At 26.6% G+C, this 14,285-nt stretch overlaps 4 protein-coding genes across 5 annotated transcripts; 3 read left to right on the forward strand and 1 right to left on the reverse strand.

The window, feature by feature from the left end:
- Positions 1-744: 744 nt before the first annotated feature.
- LOC113385016 (transcription factor YY2-like) lies at positions 745-3,875 on the forward strand (the record flags this gene model as incomplete). Its single annotated transcript, XM_026622813.1, is given in 5 exon segments — positions 745-775; positions 1,160-1,261; positions 1,673-1,793; positions 2,147-2,266; positions 3,427-3,875. Coding segments are annotated over 5 exon segments (489 nt in total), but the record flags the coding sequence as incomplete, so codon positions are not given.
- Positions 3,876-4,973: 1,098 nt separating this feature from the next.
- Positions 4,974-6,896, forward strand: LOC113384938 (protein aurora borealis). 2 transcript variants are annotated; one of them, XM_026622716.1, is made up of 2 exons: positions 4,974-5,109; positions 5,534-6,896. In XM_026622716.1, exons 1-2 carry the CDS (start codon positions 5,039-5,041, stop codon positions 6,852-6,854), a joined length of 1,392 nt encoding a protein of 463 aa, XP_026478501.1. In that variant the 5' UTR covers positions 4,974-5,038; the 3' UTR covers positions 6,855-6,896. The 2 variants fall into 2 exon arrangements, with proteins under 2 accessions (XP_026478501.1, XP_026478502.1); XM_026622717.1 differs by having other exon boundaries at positions 5,538-6,896.
- Positions 6,897-7,062: 166 nt separating this feature from the next.
- Positions 7,063-10,317, reverse strand: LOC113384794 (RNA-binding protein 28). The gene is made up of 7 exons (XM_026622553.1): positions 10,179-10,317; positions 9,236-9,724; positions 8,716-9,017; positions 8,403-8,574; positions 8,224-8,329; positions 7,820-8,072; positions 7,063-7,592 (listed from the first exon to the last, which is right to left on the reverse strand). The coding sequence occupies exons 1-7, from the start codon at positions 10,195-10,197 to the stop codon at positions 7,116-7,118; spliced, it is 1,818 nt and encodes a 605-aa protein (XP_026478338.1). The 5' UTR covers positions 10,198-10,317; the 3' UTR covers positions 7,063-7,115.
- Positions 10,318-12,108: 1,791 nt separating this feature from the next.
- LOC113385998 (GDP-D-glucose phosphorylase 1) lies at positions 12,109-13,710 on the forward strand. The gene is made up of 6 exons (XM_026623814.1): positions 12,109-12,306; positions 12,375-12,516; positions 12,583-12,724; positions 13,020-13,122; positions 13,199-13,508; positions 13,589-13,710. Exons 1-6 carry the CDS (start codon positions 12,121-12,123, stop codon positions 13,708-13,710), a joined length of 1,005 nt encoding a protein of 334 aa, XP_026479599.1. The 5' UTR covers positions 12,109-12,120.
- Positions 13,711-14,285: the final 575 nt, after the last annotated feature.

Raw genomic sequence — 14,285 nt, forward strand, 5'->3', positions numbered from 1 at the left:
TCTCTGAATGTGCTCTTTGTTTCTTTAAATATGAATCATAAGTCATACATAAATCTTACAAAATAATATGCATTAATCTCTTGCATTTTTATTATAAATTATGTATAATTCCATTGTATTTATATGATATTAATATTCAGTAAACGTAAAACCAGTATAAAAAGAGGTGGAATACTTAGCAGACCACGAACTGTTCCTGATCTGATGACTTTGAGCAATCATGAAGCTCTAACTACTGGTTTGGAGCCTGTGACAATGGGACAGGGTCGAACTAGAAAGTGGGAACAGAAACAAGTACAAATAAAAACTATGGAAGGTGAATTCAGTGTCACTATGTGGGCATCTGGAACAGATGACGGTAAGCTTCTCAGTGTTTATTTTACATTATTCCATAATGTTTTAAAACTGCAAGTGCAAATTATAGATACACATATATAACTAATCAAGAGTATGCACAATTTTAAATCATTTAAATTTTAAGTAATTTAAGTAATTCTGGTAGAGATATTGATTTTTATTATTCTACACTTACAATCAATCCATTTTCCTAATATATTAAGATGTAAAATGATTTATTCATGGATATCTTTAGATGAAGGATCTAATCCAGAACCTGATCCAGATTATACTGAATACATGACAGGAAAAAAAATTCCTAGTGATGGAGTTCCAGGTTTAGATTTATCTGATCCAAAACAATTAGCTGAGTTTGCTCGGCCTGGACATAAAGTGAAAGTGAAAAAGGAACCTCAAAGTGGTTTAGATCGAACTATAGGTAATTTAATCACTTCTCTTTAGCAATAATACTAATGTAATAACTTTGATTCCTAAATTTTATCATCATACTAAGTTTAGTCTGTACCATGTATATAAATTTATTTATTCCTTTTTCTTTTATTCTTTTTATATATCGCTATATTGAGATTGTGCTTCATTTTATGCAATGATATACAATATTATTTAATATATTGAAGAAGGATATTTGCTTAATAGGTTGAAAAGACATTCTTCTTATAAGGCTGGTAAAATAAAGTTGGAAGTGCTGATATTTACTTTATTCCATTTAATATCATTAGTATGTTTTAAGTATTAGATAAATTATATTTAGTTTGTTCATAAGATATGGGTATTTACTATGTTATACTTGTTTCCATTTTAGCCTGCCCGCATAAAGGTTGCACAAAAATGTTTAGGGATAATTCAGCAATGAGAAAGCATTTGCATACACATGGGCCTCGTGTACATGTTTGTGCTGAATGTGGTGAGTATAGTTGCTTATGTTAGTATTTTAATATACTTATGAAATAAGTTTGTTATGGAGAGATCTGTGAAATGCATTGAATGATAAACTGATGCAGCATGTAATTCTTGCATTCCAAATACCAAAAATTACTATGTTAAATAATAATTGCAATTAATTTTGGTTAATTGAAATATGTAACATGCATTCAAATTTAATTGTTGCAAAGTATTTTATTGGGTCGAGAATTATCTTATTTTCAAGTGTTGAGCATAGTTCAGATTTAATTTAATATGTAGTGATATGCGTGTATGTAATATGCGTCTTAAAAAATATACTTATATTGTTATCTAGATTATTAACATGCATGTATTAAGAATAATACATGAACATTTGTTATATAGTTTATTTATTTCATTCATCTCATTTTAGGAAAAGCTTTTGTAGAAAGTTCAAAATTAAAAAGGCATCAATTGGTGCATACGGGTGAAAAACCATTCCAATGCACATTTGAAGGTTGTGGCAAAAGGTTTTCATTAGATTTCAATCTTAGGTAATGTTTTTCAATATTTTCTAAATATTATGCTAAATAATTATTAACTTCAAGTATTCTTTATTCAATCATTAGTCAAAAAATTAGCATTCTTTTCTATGGGTGTATTAATTATTTTCATGAAGTGAAATTATATTTTATGTCTAAAATAATTGTCAAATTTTTCAAACCCTTAGAGATATATAAAAAGTTTCCTTATGAGTCATACATAAAATCAGGATTAAGTTATTTAGTTATCAATATTGATAGATTTATTCTTATATAGATTTTTTTTATTTAATCTTTTAATAAGATACAGATTATATTTATTTTCTTGTTTTTTTTTAATTCTAATTTGTGTTGTTTAATTTCAGGACGCATGTAAGAATACATACTGGTGATCGGCCTTATGTTTGTCCCTTTGATGGATGCAACAAAAAATTTGCACAATCAACGAATCTGAAATCACACATATTAACACATGCTAAAGCAAAGTAAGATTAATGATTGATTGTTTTATATTTTTATGACCAATTTATAAGATAAATGTAAGCATCACTGTGATAAAAAATATAATAAGTGGGTGTCTAACTTACTTCAGTAAGTATACAACATTTTGGCATTCAATGACTTAATTCATATCCTATATCTAGCCAATTCTTCTTTTTAATGTTATCGCCAATTGTTTATAAAAATATCCTACAATCAAACCTAAATAATTAGTTTATTAGTATATTGTTATTGTTTGCTTATATTTATTGGGAAAAAATTTTTACTTAGATGAAAACGCTGATCAATTATTTTCTCGAATTATTAGATTTTGTTTATTGTGATTTATTTTATTTATATTCATTACTAATATATTTTAATTCAATTGTTGGCTACTCATTCTATTAAGAACATTGAATAAAATATTTTATTTATCACTTTGTTTTGCAATTTTTATAAAATTTATTAATCTATGAAAGCAAATACAATCATACATTTGCATTATATATATTTATATTGTAAACACGACTTCATTTTCAAATACATATAATATTTGATGATTTTAACTTCATCTTCAAACTAAATGTTTCAATGCGAGGAATTTAAAAGTACTAGTAATTTATAATGTTTTGTTAACTATTTTAAAATTATATTTTTACAAACAAGATTTGACATTTTCTTAAGTCATATACTTACATTGGAGCAACAGAATTTTTCTGAGTAAATATATTTCAGTAGACCCAGTATGCATGTTTATATTCTTGAGAAGTTTTATTATATATCAATAACATATTTTATTTGAAATCATGAATTTTATATTGGCTGACTGTAATAGCTTTTTTACTTATTTAATTTTATATGAAAATTATACAAGATTGATAATTGATTGTGAAATACTAGTTTTAGATCTTATGATCGAAGTGTGAACAAAATGTATTTATTGGACTTTTTAGTTCATTACTTCTGGAAGTCTTCTTTATGTATATAATTTGAATGTGCCAATAAATTTATTAAGTGATAGTTTGATATGTATTCGATATGAAATGAAAATGACTTCCACATTGATAACAAAAATAATATAATGACACACAGGTTAAATTATTTCTTAGAGGAATGCATGTTTTACTTCACTAGTTTACTTTTATATTTATCATCATTATTACAGATCAAGAAATACTATAGGCCGAAGCTCTACAATTTCTAATGTCCAATCACCACAATATGTGCAAGTCGACGTGTCTGATGTAGAAAACCCACAATATATTGTGTATGCGGATTAGTCCCCGAAACCACAGATACATGTTACCACAGACTTCATATTAGATTTAAGTGAATCGTAATATTTATAGATGGAGAGAAGGTTAAAAGTTTAGAGTACATTCTTGAGAGCAACTTGAAAATATATGTGGAATTGTTTTTGGATATTATGATGCAGAGATGGAAATCTGGCATAGTTAATAGAAATATTTTTATACCGCTGATAATGAGGTGAGAAAAATAATAAGATATGAATTATATTCTTATAAAGATAAATCATGAATATTGATGAAATGAGATTTACTTAACACTATACTAAACTTCGATTTCTGCATCTTTTGTTTTATTCTGAAAGAAAAAAAGATCACATAAATTTTTAACTTGTTCTAGGTAATAATCTAAAATGTTTGTCAACTATTTGACTATTAGATAGTTGCAATGTATTATATTTTTATATGCTGTAACTATGCTGCTTATATAACTTTTAGTTATAAGGCTGTTGCATATAAATTACTTCTTAGTTCTCATTAAGTTTTATCTCTGACTACGTTCTGACCATAGTTTTTAATTTGACTTTAGCATTTTAGATAGATAATAAAAGTAAATCTGTGTTACTTTGAATTCTAATACTTGGATATTAAGACTATGTATGTAATATTATATTTTGTAGTATTTGTATTTAAATATTAATGCAAAAAAATTAATTATAAGATGATTATATCAGACAAATGTGTATAATAAATCTTATGTCTTTTATAATTATTTCTGTATTATTCACCATACCCTACAACTTTATTATAAAAAAAAATAATTTGATACAATTTTGAATTTAAAATTCTTCTATAAATATAGATAAAAGATGGATAAGTTATTTAAGTTCCTTCTTGTTGTCAATAAATTGCAATTTGTAATAAATAAGAAAAGTTATGATAAATGGGTAGATTAAACTTTTTTCTAACTGTTTTATTTGTGTTATGGGTACAAATAATTTAATCTTTTGGTTCCTGCTTTTGTTGAATGAACAAGGTGGTGATGCATAAGTCATCTTTTCTTCCAATATAATAAGTAAATGATAATAATATTTTGTAAATTATATGCTATATAATTATGAAAAATCTACAATTTCAAACACTTTATTTACAGTATTATAAACAATAATAATATTTTTTGCATTCATTAATGGATACAATCATTTAATAATATTATATAAATTAATATATGATATTGAAAATAATGAAAAATTCTAGCATAATAAGAAAACAATTATAATATTATTATTTATATTTAAAATAGCTAAATATGAGCTTGAAAGCGAGTGTATATTTTTAACGGATTCAATCTTGCAATCGATTACTTTTGAAATTTTATTATTATTGTAGTGGTACCTCAAGCCCAAGGCCGTTATTTTTTTTCTTTCTGTGTACAATCCTTCAAACAAATTTTGTTTCACACACACTCAACTAAAGGAGACTGTAAACAACAAAAACTCAGTAGATTAATTCAAGTTTTAAAGTTATCGGATGTTTTTGTATCGGTCGTGTAAACAATATAAGTTGATTGTCCTCTTTTCTAACCTGCATTTCATCTACAGGTAAAAATGCACTAAATGTTTTGACTGAGTTTTAGGTTTTCCGAACCGATGCTTTTTATCAATTTTTAATTTTATAAAGTAATATTAATTATGAATTGACAAATTTTGGACTGATTCATTCTAAATTTACGCAAGTATTTATATTCAGCATAAATACCAATACCACGTAAATTGATTGACAAGGAATGGCACAAAAATCTAGTTTATTAATGGAAAGAAATGATTATATATTAAAATCTATAGAGAATTTTAGAACAAACAAAGAACCGGCATTGACCATTTTTAAACAAAGAAATGGCTATAATTTTTTACCAGCACATTCTACCCCACCTTCAAAAGTTTTTAAAATCAAAAATCCTTTTGATAAAGGACTTATAGATGGGTTAAAGATGTCATTTTGTAGTTCGACACTTTTTGCTTCTAGACAGAAGTCTAATGCAGAAAATGAGGAGTTTGAATGGACAATTGATGAAATTGCTGAAGTTCGTCCAGCTAATATTGAAATTAATATGTCTCAATTTGATACAAGCTTTAATCCACTTGAGGAAGAAAGAGCCCAACAAGCCATCAAGGATTATTTTGGAAACAATCTAATGTTGTCAAGTCCTAATGACAAAGAAAAGTTTTCTTTATCTACTGATGCGACAAAAAAATGTTTATTTAAAAATAGTGCTACGCAAACAGATATGACAATACCATTAAAACTAGATCCTGAAGTAGAACATGTTTTAAAAAAATTCTGTACTTATTACCAAGAACAAGAAGCAAACTGCAATGCTATTTCAAAGGCAAAAGATGAATCAATGCTGAAAAATCTTTTCAAAGATGAACATATACTTGGAATGTCCAATGAAGTTTTGAGCATGGATTACAATACATTAACTCCTGTCTCAAAATCTCCTGCTATTAGCATGTTAATGTGTTCTCGACAAAAATTTAATCATGGTACTCCTGCTTCGTACAACATTCCTTCTCCTAGTTCAGTAAGCCCTATTTCAAAGAAAACAACATTTTCCATAATATCTCCTATACAAACCTCAGATAATAAAAGGCTGGAAAAAACTTCAAATTTAAAACAGAAGAAAATTATCACAAATCATTTGTATCATGCTGTAAACAAGTATTCTTTCTGTCAGAGTACTCCAGAACGAAATCGGTTGAATAAAGAAAATAGTATGCAACCAAACTGTGAGGAAACAGAAGTTGAAAAGTCTTCCCCACCAACACAGTGCTATGACGATTTTCAGTGCAATTTTAGGAGCCATCGCCAATCAGATAGTAATACACAATTCTCCCAAGATATGTCAATTGATCAAACAAGATCAGATTTTGTAATTGACAGTCCTTTGGTTGTAAATAAATCAAGCAGTGTTTTTCGAAGTATCAACAAAAACTTTGCAAATTTAGATAATGATAAATTTGATAATGGTTTAACACCATTATCTCCAATGCAAATTTCTCAAATGGAAACACCACTGAAAAAAAGATCAGCAAGCGCCAAGAATCTTTCTAGAAGTTTTGATATACCTGAAGCAAAAGAAAATATGGACAGTGGCTTTACTGAGACCACCTCCACATTTGATTCAGGATGTGATTCGACAAGATTTAGTCAACATATTTCTCAAACAAATATTTCTAAACACTGCTACAATTGTAATAATGTATCAAAGATAAATATTTTGAATTATAAAAAAATTACTGATCTCAAGTGCAATTACTGCCTAAGACAATTTGAAATATTTTAATGAAGACTCAACATTTTAGTACAATTATAGATAAATTAAATGAAGTGCAATTAATTAGAAATTGTTCTGCCATTATTAGGTATGTATAATATTTCTGACTGAAGTTCAATTTTAACAAATTGTTTTTTTTATTGTATTTGTACAGAATTTTAAATGTAGTATTAAGTCTTATTATGTACATTTTACTATTTCAATTAAAAACAAATGATGTGTTGAAAATTTAAATATATTTATATTAAATCTTACAAATGTAACATTTTGTTATTCATACCATTTGGATTTTTGTGTTATACTCTGTCCTAATTTATTTTTGTAATCATTTATTAGTTTTGACAAGCGTGCATCATCTTTTGTACCTTGCTTCTTATTTTGTTTTTGTTTAGGTTGTCTTATGTGGTCCACCTTTCTTTCAGCGAAAGATTTTTTCATCTTTTTCATCTGGTTTTTAGTTCTCTTTAAATTTTGTATGTGAAGATTGGCTTGAGTTTTTAATCCAAATTTAGTTCTCATTTTTTGAGGACCTGGCTTGGCTGTTACTCCTGAATATTCATTTACTTCTATATTTTGAATTCCATCTTTGGGTTTATTTGTTTTATTATTCACATTCCTTTTGCTTGAAGGAGCCGTATCTATTCTATGTCTCTTATTGTTTGGATTTTGCATAAGAGATTTTTGCTGCCTTTTTACTTTTGTATTTATGGCATTTTTGTCTTCTATACTAAATGCTACTATTGGCCTCTGTAAAAAAAAATCAACTTTTAAAAATACTATAATTTAAATAAGTTACATAAGGAAATCTTATCATATCACTTTCTTATTTTTCTTTCTTGACAATTTTGGTTTTAGAAAGTTTCTATGTTTCAGAAAGAATTTCTGAAACCTTTTTAGATACTATGATAAATACATTCAAAATAAAAACATCATAAATATTGTAAAAATAATTCAGCATTAAATACTTTACATACCTTCTTCTTAGAAAATATTGTGGGGTTATTATTCAATCTTCTTAAAGTAGCTAGAGCGTCCTCATGATTAGTGAAAGATACAAAACCAAATCCTTTTGAAGTTCCATTTAAATTTTGTGGTGTTGGTCTTGAATCTCTCATGACTCTAGCTTCTCGCACAACTCTTCCTCCCACTGAGCACAATGCTCTCAATTTAGCATCATCATAATTTTCTGGTAAATTATGGATTGTTAATCGATACCGGGAAATAAATCTATAAGAAGATTTAAACATTATTTTGCTTTTAGTATGATTGAAGTGTTTTAAATAACTAGACATGATGAAAGCCTTTCACCATTTTATTAAATATTTTATTTGAATTTTGCTGAATTCATACACAAGAATGTGATAATTTTGAATTATACCTGTTTAAATTTTTTAACATTTGTGACTTTGTTTGTTCCAATTGCAAACGTTTCTGCATATCACTCATTGAAACTCCTTCAGCAGCTTTAGTACCCGCCAAAACAACTGTTTGATAAAATATCATGAGTTTATTTGCACTATTTATTCTACTTTAGTATATTTTCTTTATTAACTGTACCTCCTTCTTTAATTAAATATAAATTTCGTGAATCTTTCATTGGTTTTTGCTTTGATTTTAAGTTATTATTATGAGCTTGATCACGACTCAGTGCTGGATGTGGATCTAGTATTTGTCCTAAAAGCTTTAATTCTGTTCCTGATTCTAAGCATCGCCTTGCAGATTCTTCCTCCTATATAATTAAATATTAAATAATTTGTATGCCTTATACTTATTATGATATGCAAAAAATGTGTAAAGTATAAGATTAAATTGAACTCAGGTTATTTTTAGGTGAAACATCTTTAAATCATTTTATATCTTATAATTTTACCTTAAACCGAACAAATGCTGTGCCTTTTGAATGCTCTGTCATTTTGTCAACACAGACCAAGGCATAAATAACTTCTCCAAATTGTTGCATGCACTCTCTAATATCCTCATTTTTGGCTTCAAATGGGACATTTTTGATGAATACAGTTTTTCCATCAGTTGCATCATTTGCTGACTTTCTTAAATTAGTTTCTGGCTTTATATCTAATTTTGAATCTTTTGTATCAATATCACTTTCATCACTTTCTTCATCACTATCAGAATCATCAGATTCTGAATCTGAATCCGTTGCATGTTTTTCATCTGTAATATAAACTTGTATATATGTATACATTCACTCTATTTTGAAGAGTTATTTTATCATTTATCAAAATTCAAAATTTTATCAAAAAAACAAAACATCATGGAGACTATTACATTCATATTTTATTTTGTCTCAACTTTTAATATTAGAAAAGTCTACAAGGAAATTATTACTTTGTATATATTCATTCAATAAACATAAGTACAATTTTTTTTACCTTCATCTGAACTCTCTGATTTCAATTCCTTAGTATCACTTTCTGCATCAGACAAAGGCTCCTCTTTGATCTTTACTTCTTTATTGTCTGTATCAGAATCCTTTTCTTGTTTTATTTCTATATTTTCAGGATTTGTCTGCTCATTAACATGACGAACATAAGTATCTTTGGCAACAGCCCAATCTACATGAATTGGCCTTCCTAAAAATTCTTTAGCGTTTGTCTTAAGTAAAGCCTGCGCTGCTTCAGCAGTTGTCTTATATTGTACGAATCCACAACCAACTAATTTTCCTGTTGGTTTTTTTAGAATAGTCACTTCTTGAACATCTCCAAATTGTTCAAAATGTTTTCGGAAACTATTTTCTGTGGTTTTGAATGATAAATTTCTGATTATCAATCTGGCTTTTCTGTTGAATTTGTGTTTTTTAATTTTTCCTTCTGGTGGATTGAATGGCTCCTTTTTCAATTTAGTTTCACTCTCATCAGTTTCTGCTATGTAAGAAATAGTGAAATAATATAATAAATATAAATAAAATAAAATATAATAAATATAAAATATAAATAAATAAATAGTTATAGCGGTGGATTATCAGTTGGTAAAATTAATTGGGACATTTTGCAGAAATATATAAAACAAAACATAAATATTTTGAGAAAGACATTCAGCATTGTTCTTCTAATAACTTATTAATAAGTCTTCTAATAACAAAAAAATGTAATATGAACGAACTAAGGAAAAATGTAGAAAGCTGAGTAAATACTCATTGGTAAAAAACAAATTTGGTAGATATGATAATGTAGATATATTTATCTAACTATAAAGATCCGTCTGAAAATTATTTTCAGTAAAATTCTACATGCACGAGGTATATAAATATATATAGTACGACTTTAGTAACATTTGTTTTAAATTATATGATTGTTAATTATTTTATATACTTACTGAAATGTGTTTTAGCCATATTTATTCACAAAAAAAACATATAGTAATAAAATTTCTCATCAATATTTGTAAAAAGTATTAACAAAACACAAATTGAATTTTCTTCTCTTTCATAAGTGACATTTGTATTATTTTGTTTGTGAGGTTATGTTCAGTTATAAAAACACGTGTTGTCTAGAACAGAATTTAAAACAAGGTGGCCAACTTTTTTTCGAAAAGGGTCAAATATCTAGCATTGAATAATTTATTTTTTTAACTCCTTTTTAAATTGAAATTTCACACAATTCTTATTAACAATTGAATTAAGTTGAATTAAGTTTTTTCCCAAATTTATGATGATGTATGGCAATATTTTTGTCATATTTATTTGCTTTTATTGAAATATGTGCCTTAAGGCAAATTGCTGGAACTTTCCGTACCGTTCCCTATGATCGATGAATATTAAATGTTTAATATATTTATAAAATGTTTAAAGATTATTGCAAATACTGTAACATTTTCTAATATTTATAAGATCTATATAAACTGAATTACAAAGTTAAAATTATTTATTTCAAGTATATAAGTGAGAGCTTTAGAACTTTAGCCAGAATTAAAATTAAAATCTGAATTATTTTCGATTTATATAAAGAAAAATTGAAAACATTTTTTCCAAAAACAATTGCTTTGCCAACACAAGTGGACTGTTTTTTGAATCATTCAAATCGGATACTCCGTTCTCTCAAAAACTCGGTTTCTATTTTCTGCACTCCTTGCTTCGTATCTTCGTAACGGTTAGACCTGCCGTTGCCAAAAACTAATCAGCACATCTTCCTATCAATATGAATCGATTGCTTCTTGAATTTTTCAAATCACACATTGTTTTGTGTCATCATCAGTGGACTCTAGTTTGAAGAACAGATAGAAATTATTAATTAAAACTAATATATAAGAAAGTGATATGATATGTATGGTATATATTAGTTTTATTTAATCTATCTGTTCTTCAAACTAGAGTTCACTGATGATGACACAAAACAATGTGTCGAAACGTATGGAAAAAATAAAAATGTTTTAAATTCATACAAGTTTTTAATAGATGTATTGCCCTGAAGACTGAATATATATATATATATATATATATATATATATATATATATATATATATATATTAGTTATTTATATTAAGTAATTAAATAAATTAAAGTATAAAATTTTTTATTAAAAAACGCATAATAATTACAATTTTGATAATAATTGTAGGAAATATGCACTTGCAGATGAAGAAAGTGGAATTTAGCTTTAAGATGAAGAAAGGGAATTTTCCTTTAAGGCAAGAGCAAGTTGCAAATCTATCTGATATGTACATATAAATAATCTACAGAATCAACTAATATCCTTCGAGCAGCAGTTTTTGAACTATTAAAATTGGTTCATGGTTTTTGGCTAAAACTAACTATAATATTTTTTGTACTTTTCTGCTAATCCGAAAGAAACCGCTCGACCGATCTTTTCACAAAACTAATAATCTTGGAGTCGTCATCGAGTTACATCAAATGACTTATATTGAAATTAAAACTGAATTTTTTTAGAAAACGTCGACTAAAGGCCAAAAATCGACAGACATACAAATACATGTTCATTATCCAATCATAATCCCAAACGATTCATAATCATTTGAAACGTTACAAGGCGAACGCTCACCTATTGATAGAGAAATTAATTTGATAAATACAAATATTTTTTGAAAAATTTTACCGCCGAGAAAATGTAGAACTTACAAGTCGTTTTTTTACCGAAAACATAAACTTCTTCTTTAATAAACTCCAGTACGGTTTACGGTCAATGACCCTCACTTTGTCGATATCTGAATATGAAAAATTGAAATACATTTTGTTTTACTCCAATATTTAAGGCTAAAAGGTAGTTTCTACTTACTTTTTATGAGAAAAATATTTTTAATATGAGCGATTCTTATTATAATTATGATTCTGAATGTATGCTTGATGTACCAAATTTAAATTGTAGTCCGATCAGTGATCAAATCATAAAAAAATGGTTAATGTTACAAGAAAAAAATGTTTTTAACTACAAATTAATGATTGATAAAGACAAAGTATTGCCCGGACAATATGCATTTTACATTCAAGTAAGTTAAAACAAAATGATAAATATAAATGGTCAAATTTTCTAATGTATATTTTGGAACAATTTTAGTTAAATACCGATAGAAATGTAAAACGTCGCATTCCGCAAAGTATCTCATCTCTAACACAGCCTTTTGATAAAGAAAAATTCAATTTTACAAAAATACCTCCAGAAGAAATTTTATTCGATATTGTATATGATAAGGAAATAGGTAGCGTTGCTAATGATAAAATATAAACTCATATCAAGTATCTTACAGTAATATTATTTATATTAGAAGGTACGATTATAATCAATGCGAGCCCTCTGACTATTGGACATTGTTTGTATTGTCCGAGTTTAAATAAATGCTTACCTCAGGTTCTTACTAAAACATCAATAGAAGCAGCAGTACGATTGATGTGGTTGGGAAATAATAGGTAAATGAATAAAAAGAAGAAAGAGATTAAGGACATTTATATTTATATATTTATTTTATATATTTTTAATGCTGATTAAAATATATGAAATAATTATAAAAATACATTGAATAAACTCACTAATACTCACTAATACTCACTTGCTTTGTAGCAGAATATTTTAACATAATATATTTGTGCCAGATATTTCATGTATATTGATGTAAAATAGAATTGTTAATCATCGATAATAATTATTGTTATACAAAAGTTACAAGTGTATTTATGTATAAGGATTAAATGTTTTTTATTGTAGAGATCTGAGAATGGGTTACAATAGTTTAGGTGCGTTAGCTTCTGTAAATCACTTACATTTTCACCTGTTATTTGTAGACCATCGTCTTGCCATTGAAAATGTGGTGCGTAGCTTGTGTTTTATGCTAAAATACACATTACTCCTATTACTACATACAATTCAATATAATTTTATTCTAGTCATGCAAAAACCTTTGTGAAAATATATATGAACTAGTGAATTATCCTGCACATGGCTTTTGTTTGGAAGTAAAATCTAAAAGCGAGATATCAAATGTATGCAGTACTTTTGATACCATAATAAAATTATTAATTGATTTAAATATTCCTCATAATATTTTTATGACATTTGGCAAAACTCTAAATGAGACTTGCAAAAGCAATGCATTAAGAATTTTAATATTTCCAAGAAAAGATAGTTTCGGTTGCAAACTTAGTTTATCGTTTAATTTAGCATTTTGTGAATTAAGTGGTTACATTCCAGTTGGAAGTAAGTATTGAATGTAATATTTTTATCAAAATTAAACATATGTTTAGAGTGAAATACTTTGTTTATATTTTAATTATTAGATTTGGAGAGCTTTAATACTTTAACTGAAGAAGCTGTGACACAAATCTTGGAAGAAAACACATCCATTGAATTTAATATTGTTAGAGATGTAATTTTGAAAAGCAATCTTGGTCAAATGTAAATGAATAATAAAACATGATCAAAGAATTTTTTGTTGTCTTATGTACAGTATGTTTATACATAACTAATCAGAAAGAGTTACAATGACTTTGAAATTATTAATATAGAATAATTGAAGCCTTGTCGTAGAGTAATAGATTTAAAGCATTTTTCTATTTTACATGGAAAAGGTTTCATGGTCCCATGGCATTAAGTGAAGAATTTAGTTGTTGATTTCTCGATATGAATTTATTTATCATAAAAAATTGAAACACATTATATGATCTAAAAGTATATTTGTGTAAAAACACGACATATCAATCAAACATCTCCATCATAATCACAGTATATTAAACTTAAAATTAATTGAGTTGCATATTTCGTTGTTTAAATTTATTTCAACAAACGCCCCTTAAATTTTTCTGAATTTAATTTTATAATAGTGTATATTGTTTTATTTATTTTGTTAAAAAAATATATGATTATAAATACATAAGTCTAATATGTACAAATCAGACAAAAATTAGATATGTTAAAAATGCTCTTGTACAAAAATGATTTAATACTTTATATGAACTCTTTCTTTCTACTAAATCT

The sequence above is a fragment of the Ctenocephalides felis genome, unplaced genomic scaffold (assembly GCF_003426905.1).
Source record: "Ctenocephalides felis isolate EL2017-DRISC unplaced genomic scaffold, ASM342690v1 CF-g0.4_SCAFFOLD_03571, whole genome shotgun sequence".
Taxonomy (NCBI): Eukaryota; Metazoa; Arthropoda; class Insecta; order Siphonaptera; family Pulicidae; genus Ctenocephalides; species Ctenocephalides felis.

Bases quoted from the DNA above. Each gene is read 5' to 3' on its own strand.
- LOC113384938 (XM_026622716.1), top strand. From the start codon at position 5,039: ATGTTTTTGTATCGGTCGTGTAAACAATATAAGTTGATTGTCCTCTTT. The intron at 5,110-5,533 runs GTAAAAATGCAC...TTTTGCTTCTAG, and splicing joins AACCTGCATTTCATCTACAG to ACAGAAGTCTAATGCAGAAA.
- LOC113384794 (XM_026622553.1), bottom strand. The intron at 8,073-8,223 runs GTATAATTCAAA...ATCTTCTTATAG, and splicing joins ATGTTAAAAAATTTAAACAG to ATTTATTTCCCGGTATCGAT. The intron at 7,593-7,819 runs GTATGTAAAGTA...TTTTTTTTACAG, and splicing joins CAATATTTTCTAAGAAGAAG to AGGCCAATAGTAGCATTTAG.
- LOC113385998 (XM_026623814.1), top strand. From the start codon at position 12,121: ATGAGCGATTCTTATTATAATTATGATTCTGAATGTATGCTTGATGTA. The intron at 13,123-13,198 runs GTGCGTAGCTTG...ATTTTATTCTAG, and splicing joins GTCTTGCCATTGAAAATGTG to TCATGCAAAAACCTTTGTGA. The intron at 13,509-13,588 runs GTAAGTATTGAA...TTTAATTATTAG, and splicing joins TGGTTACATTCCAGTTGGAA to ATTTGGAGAGCTTTAATACT.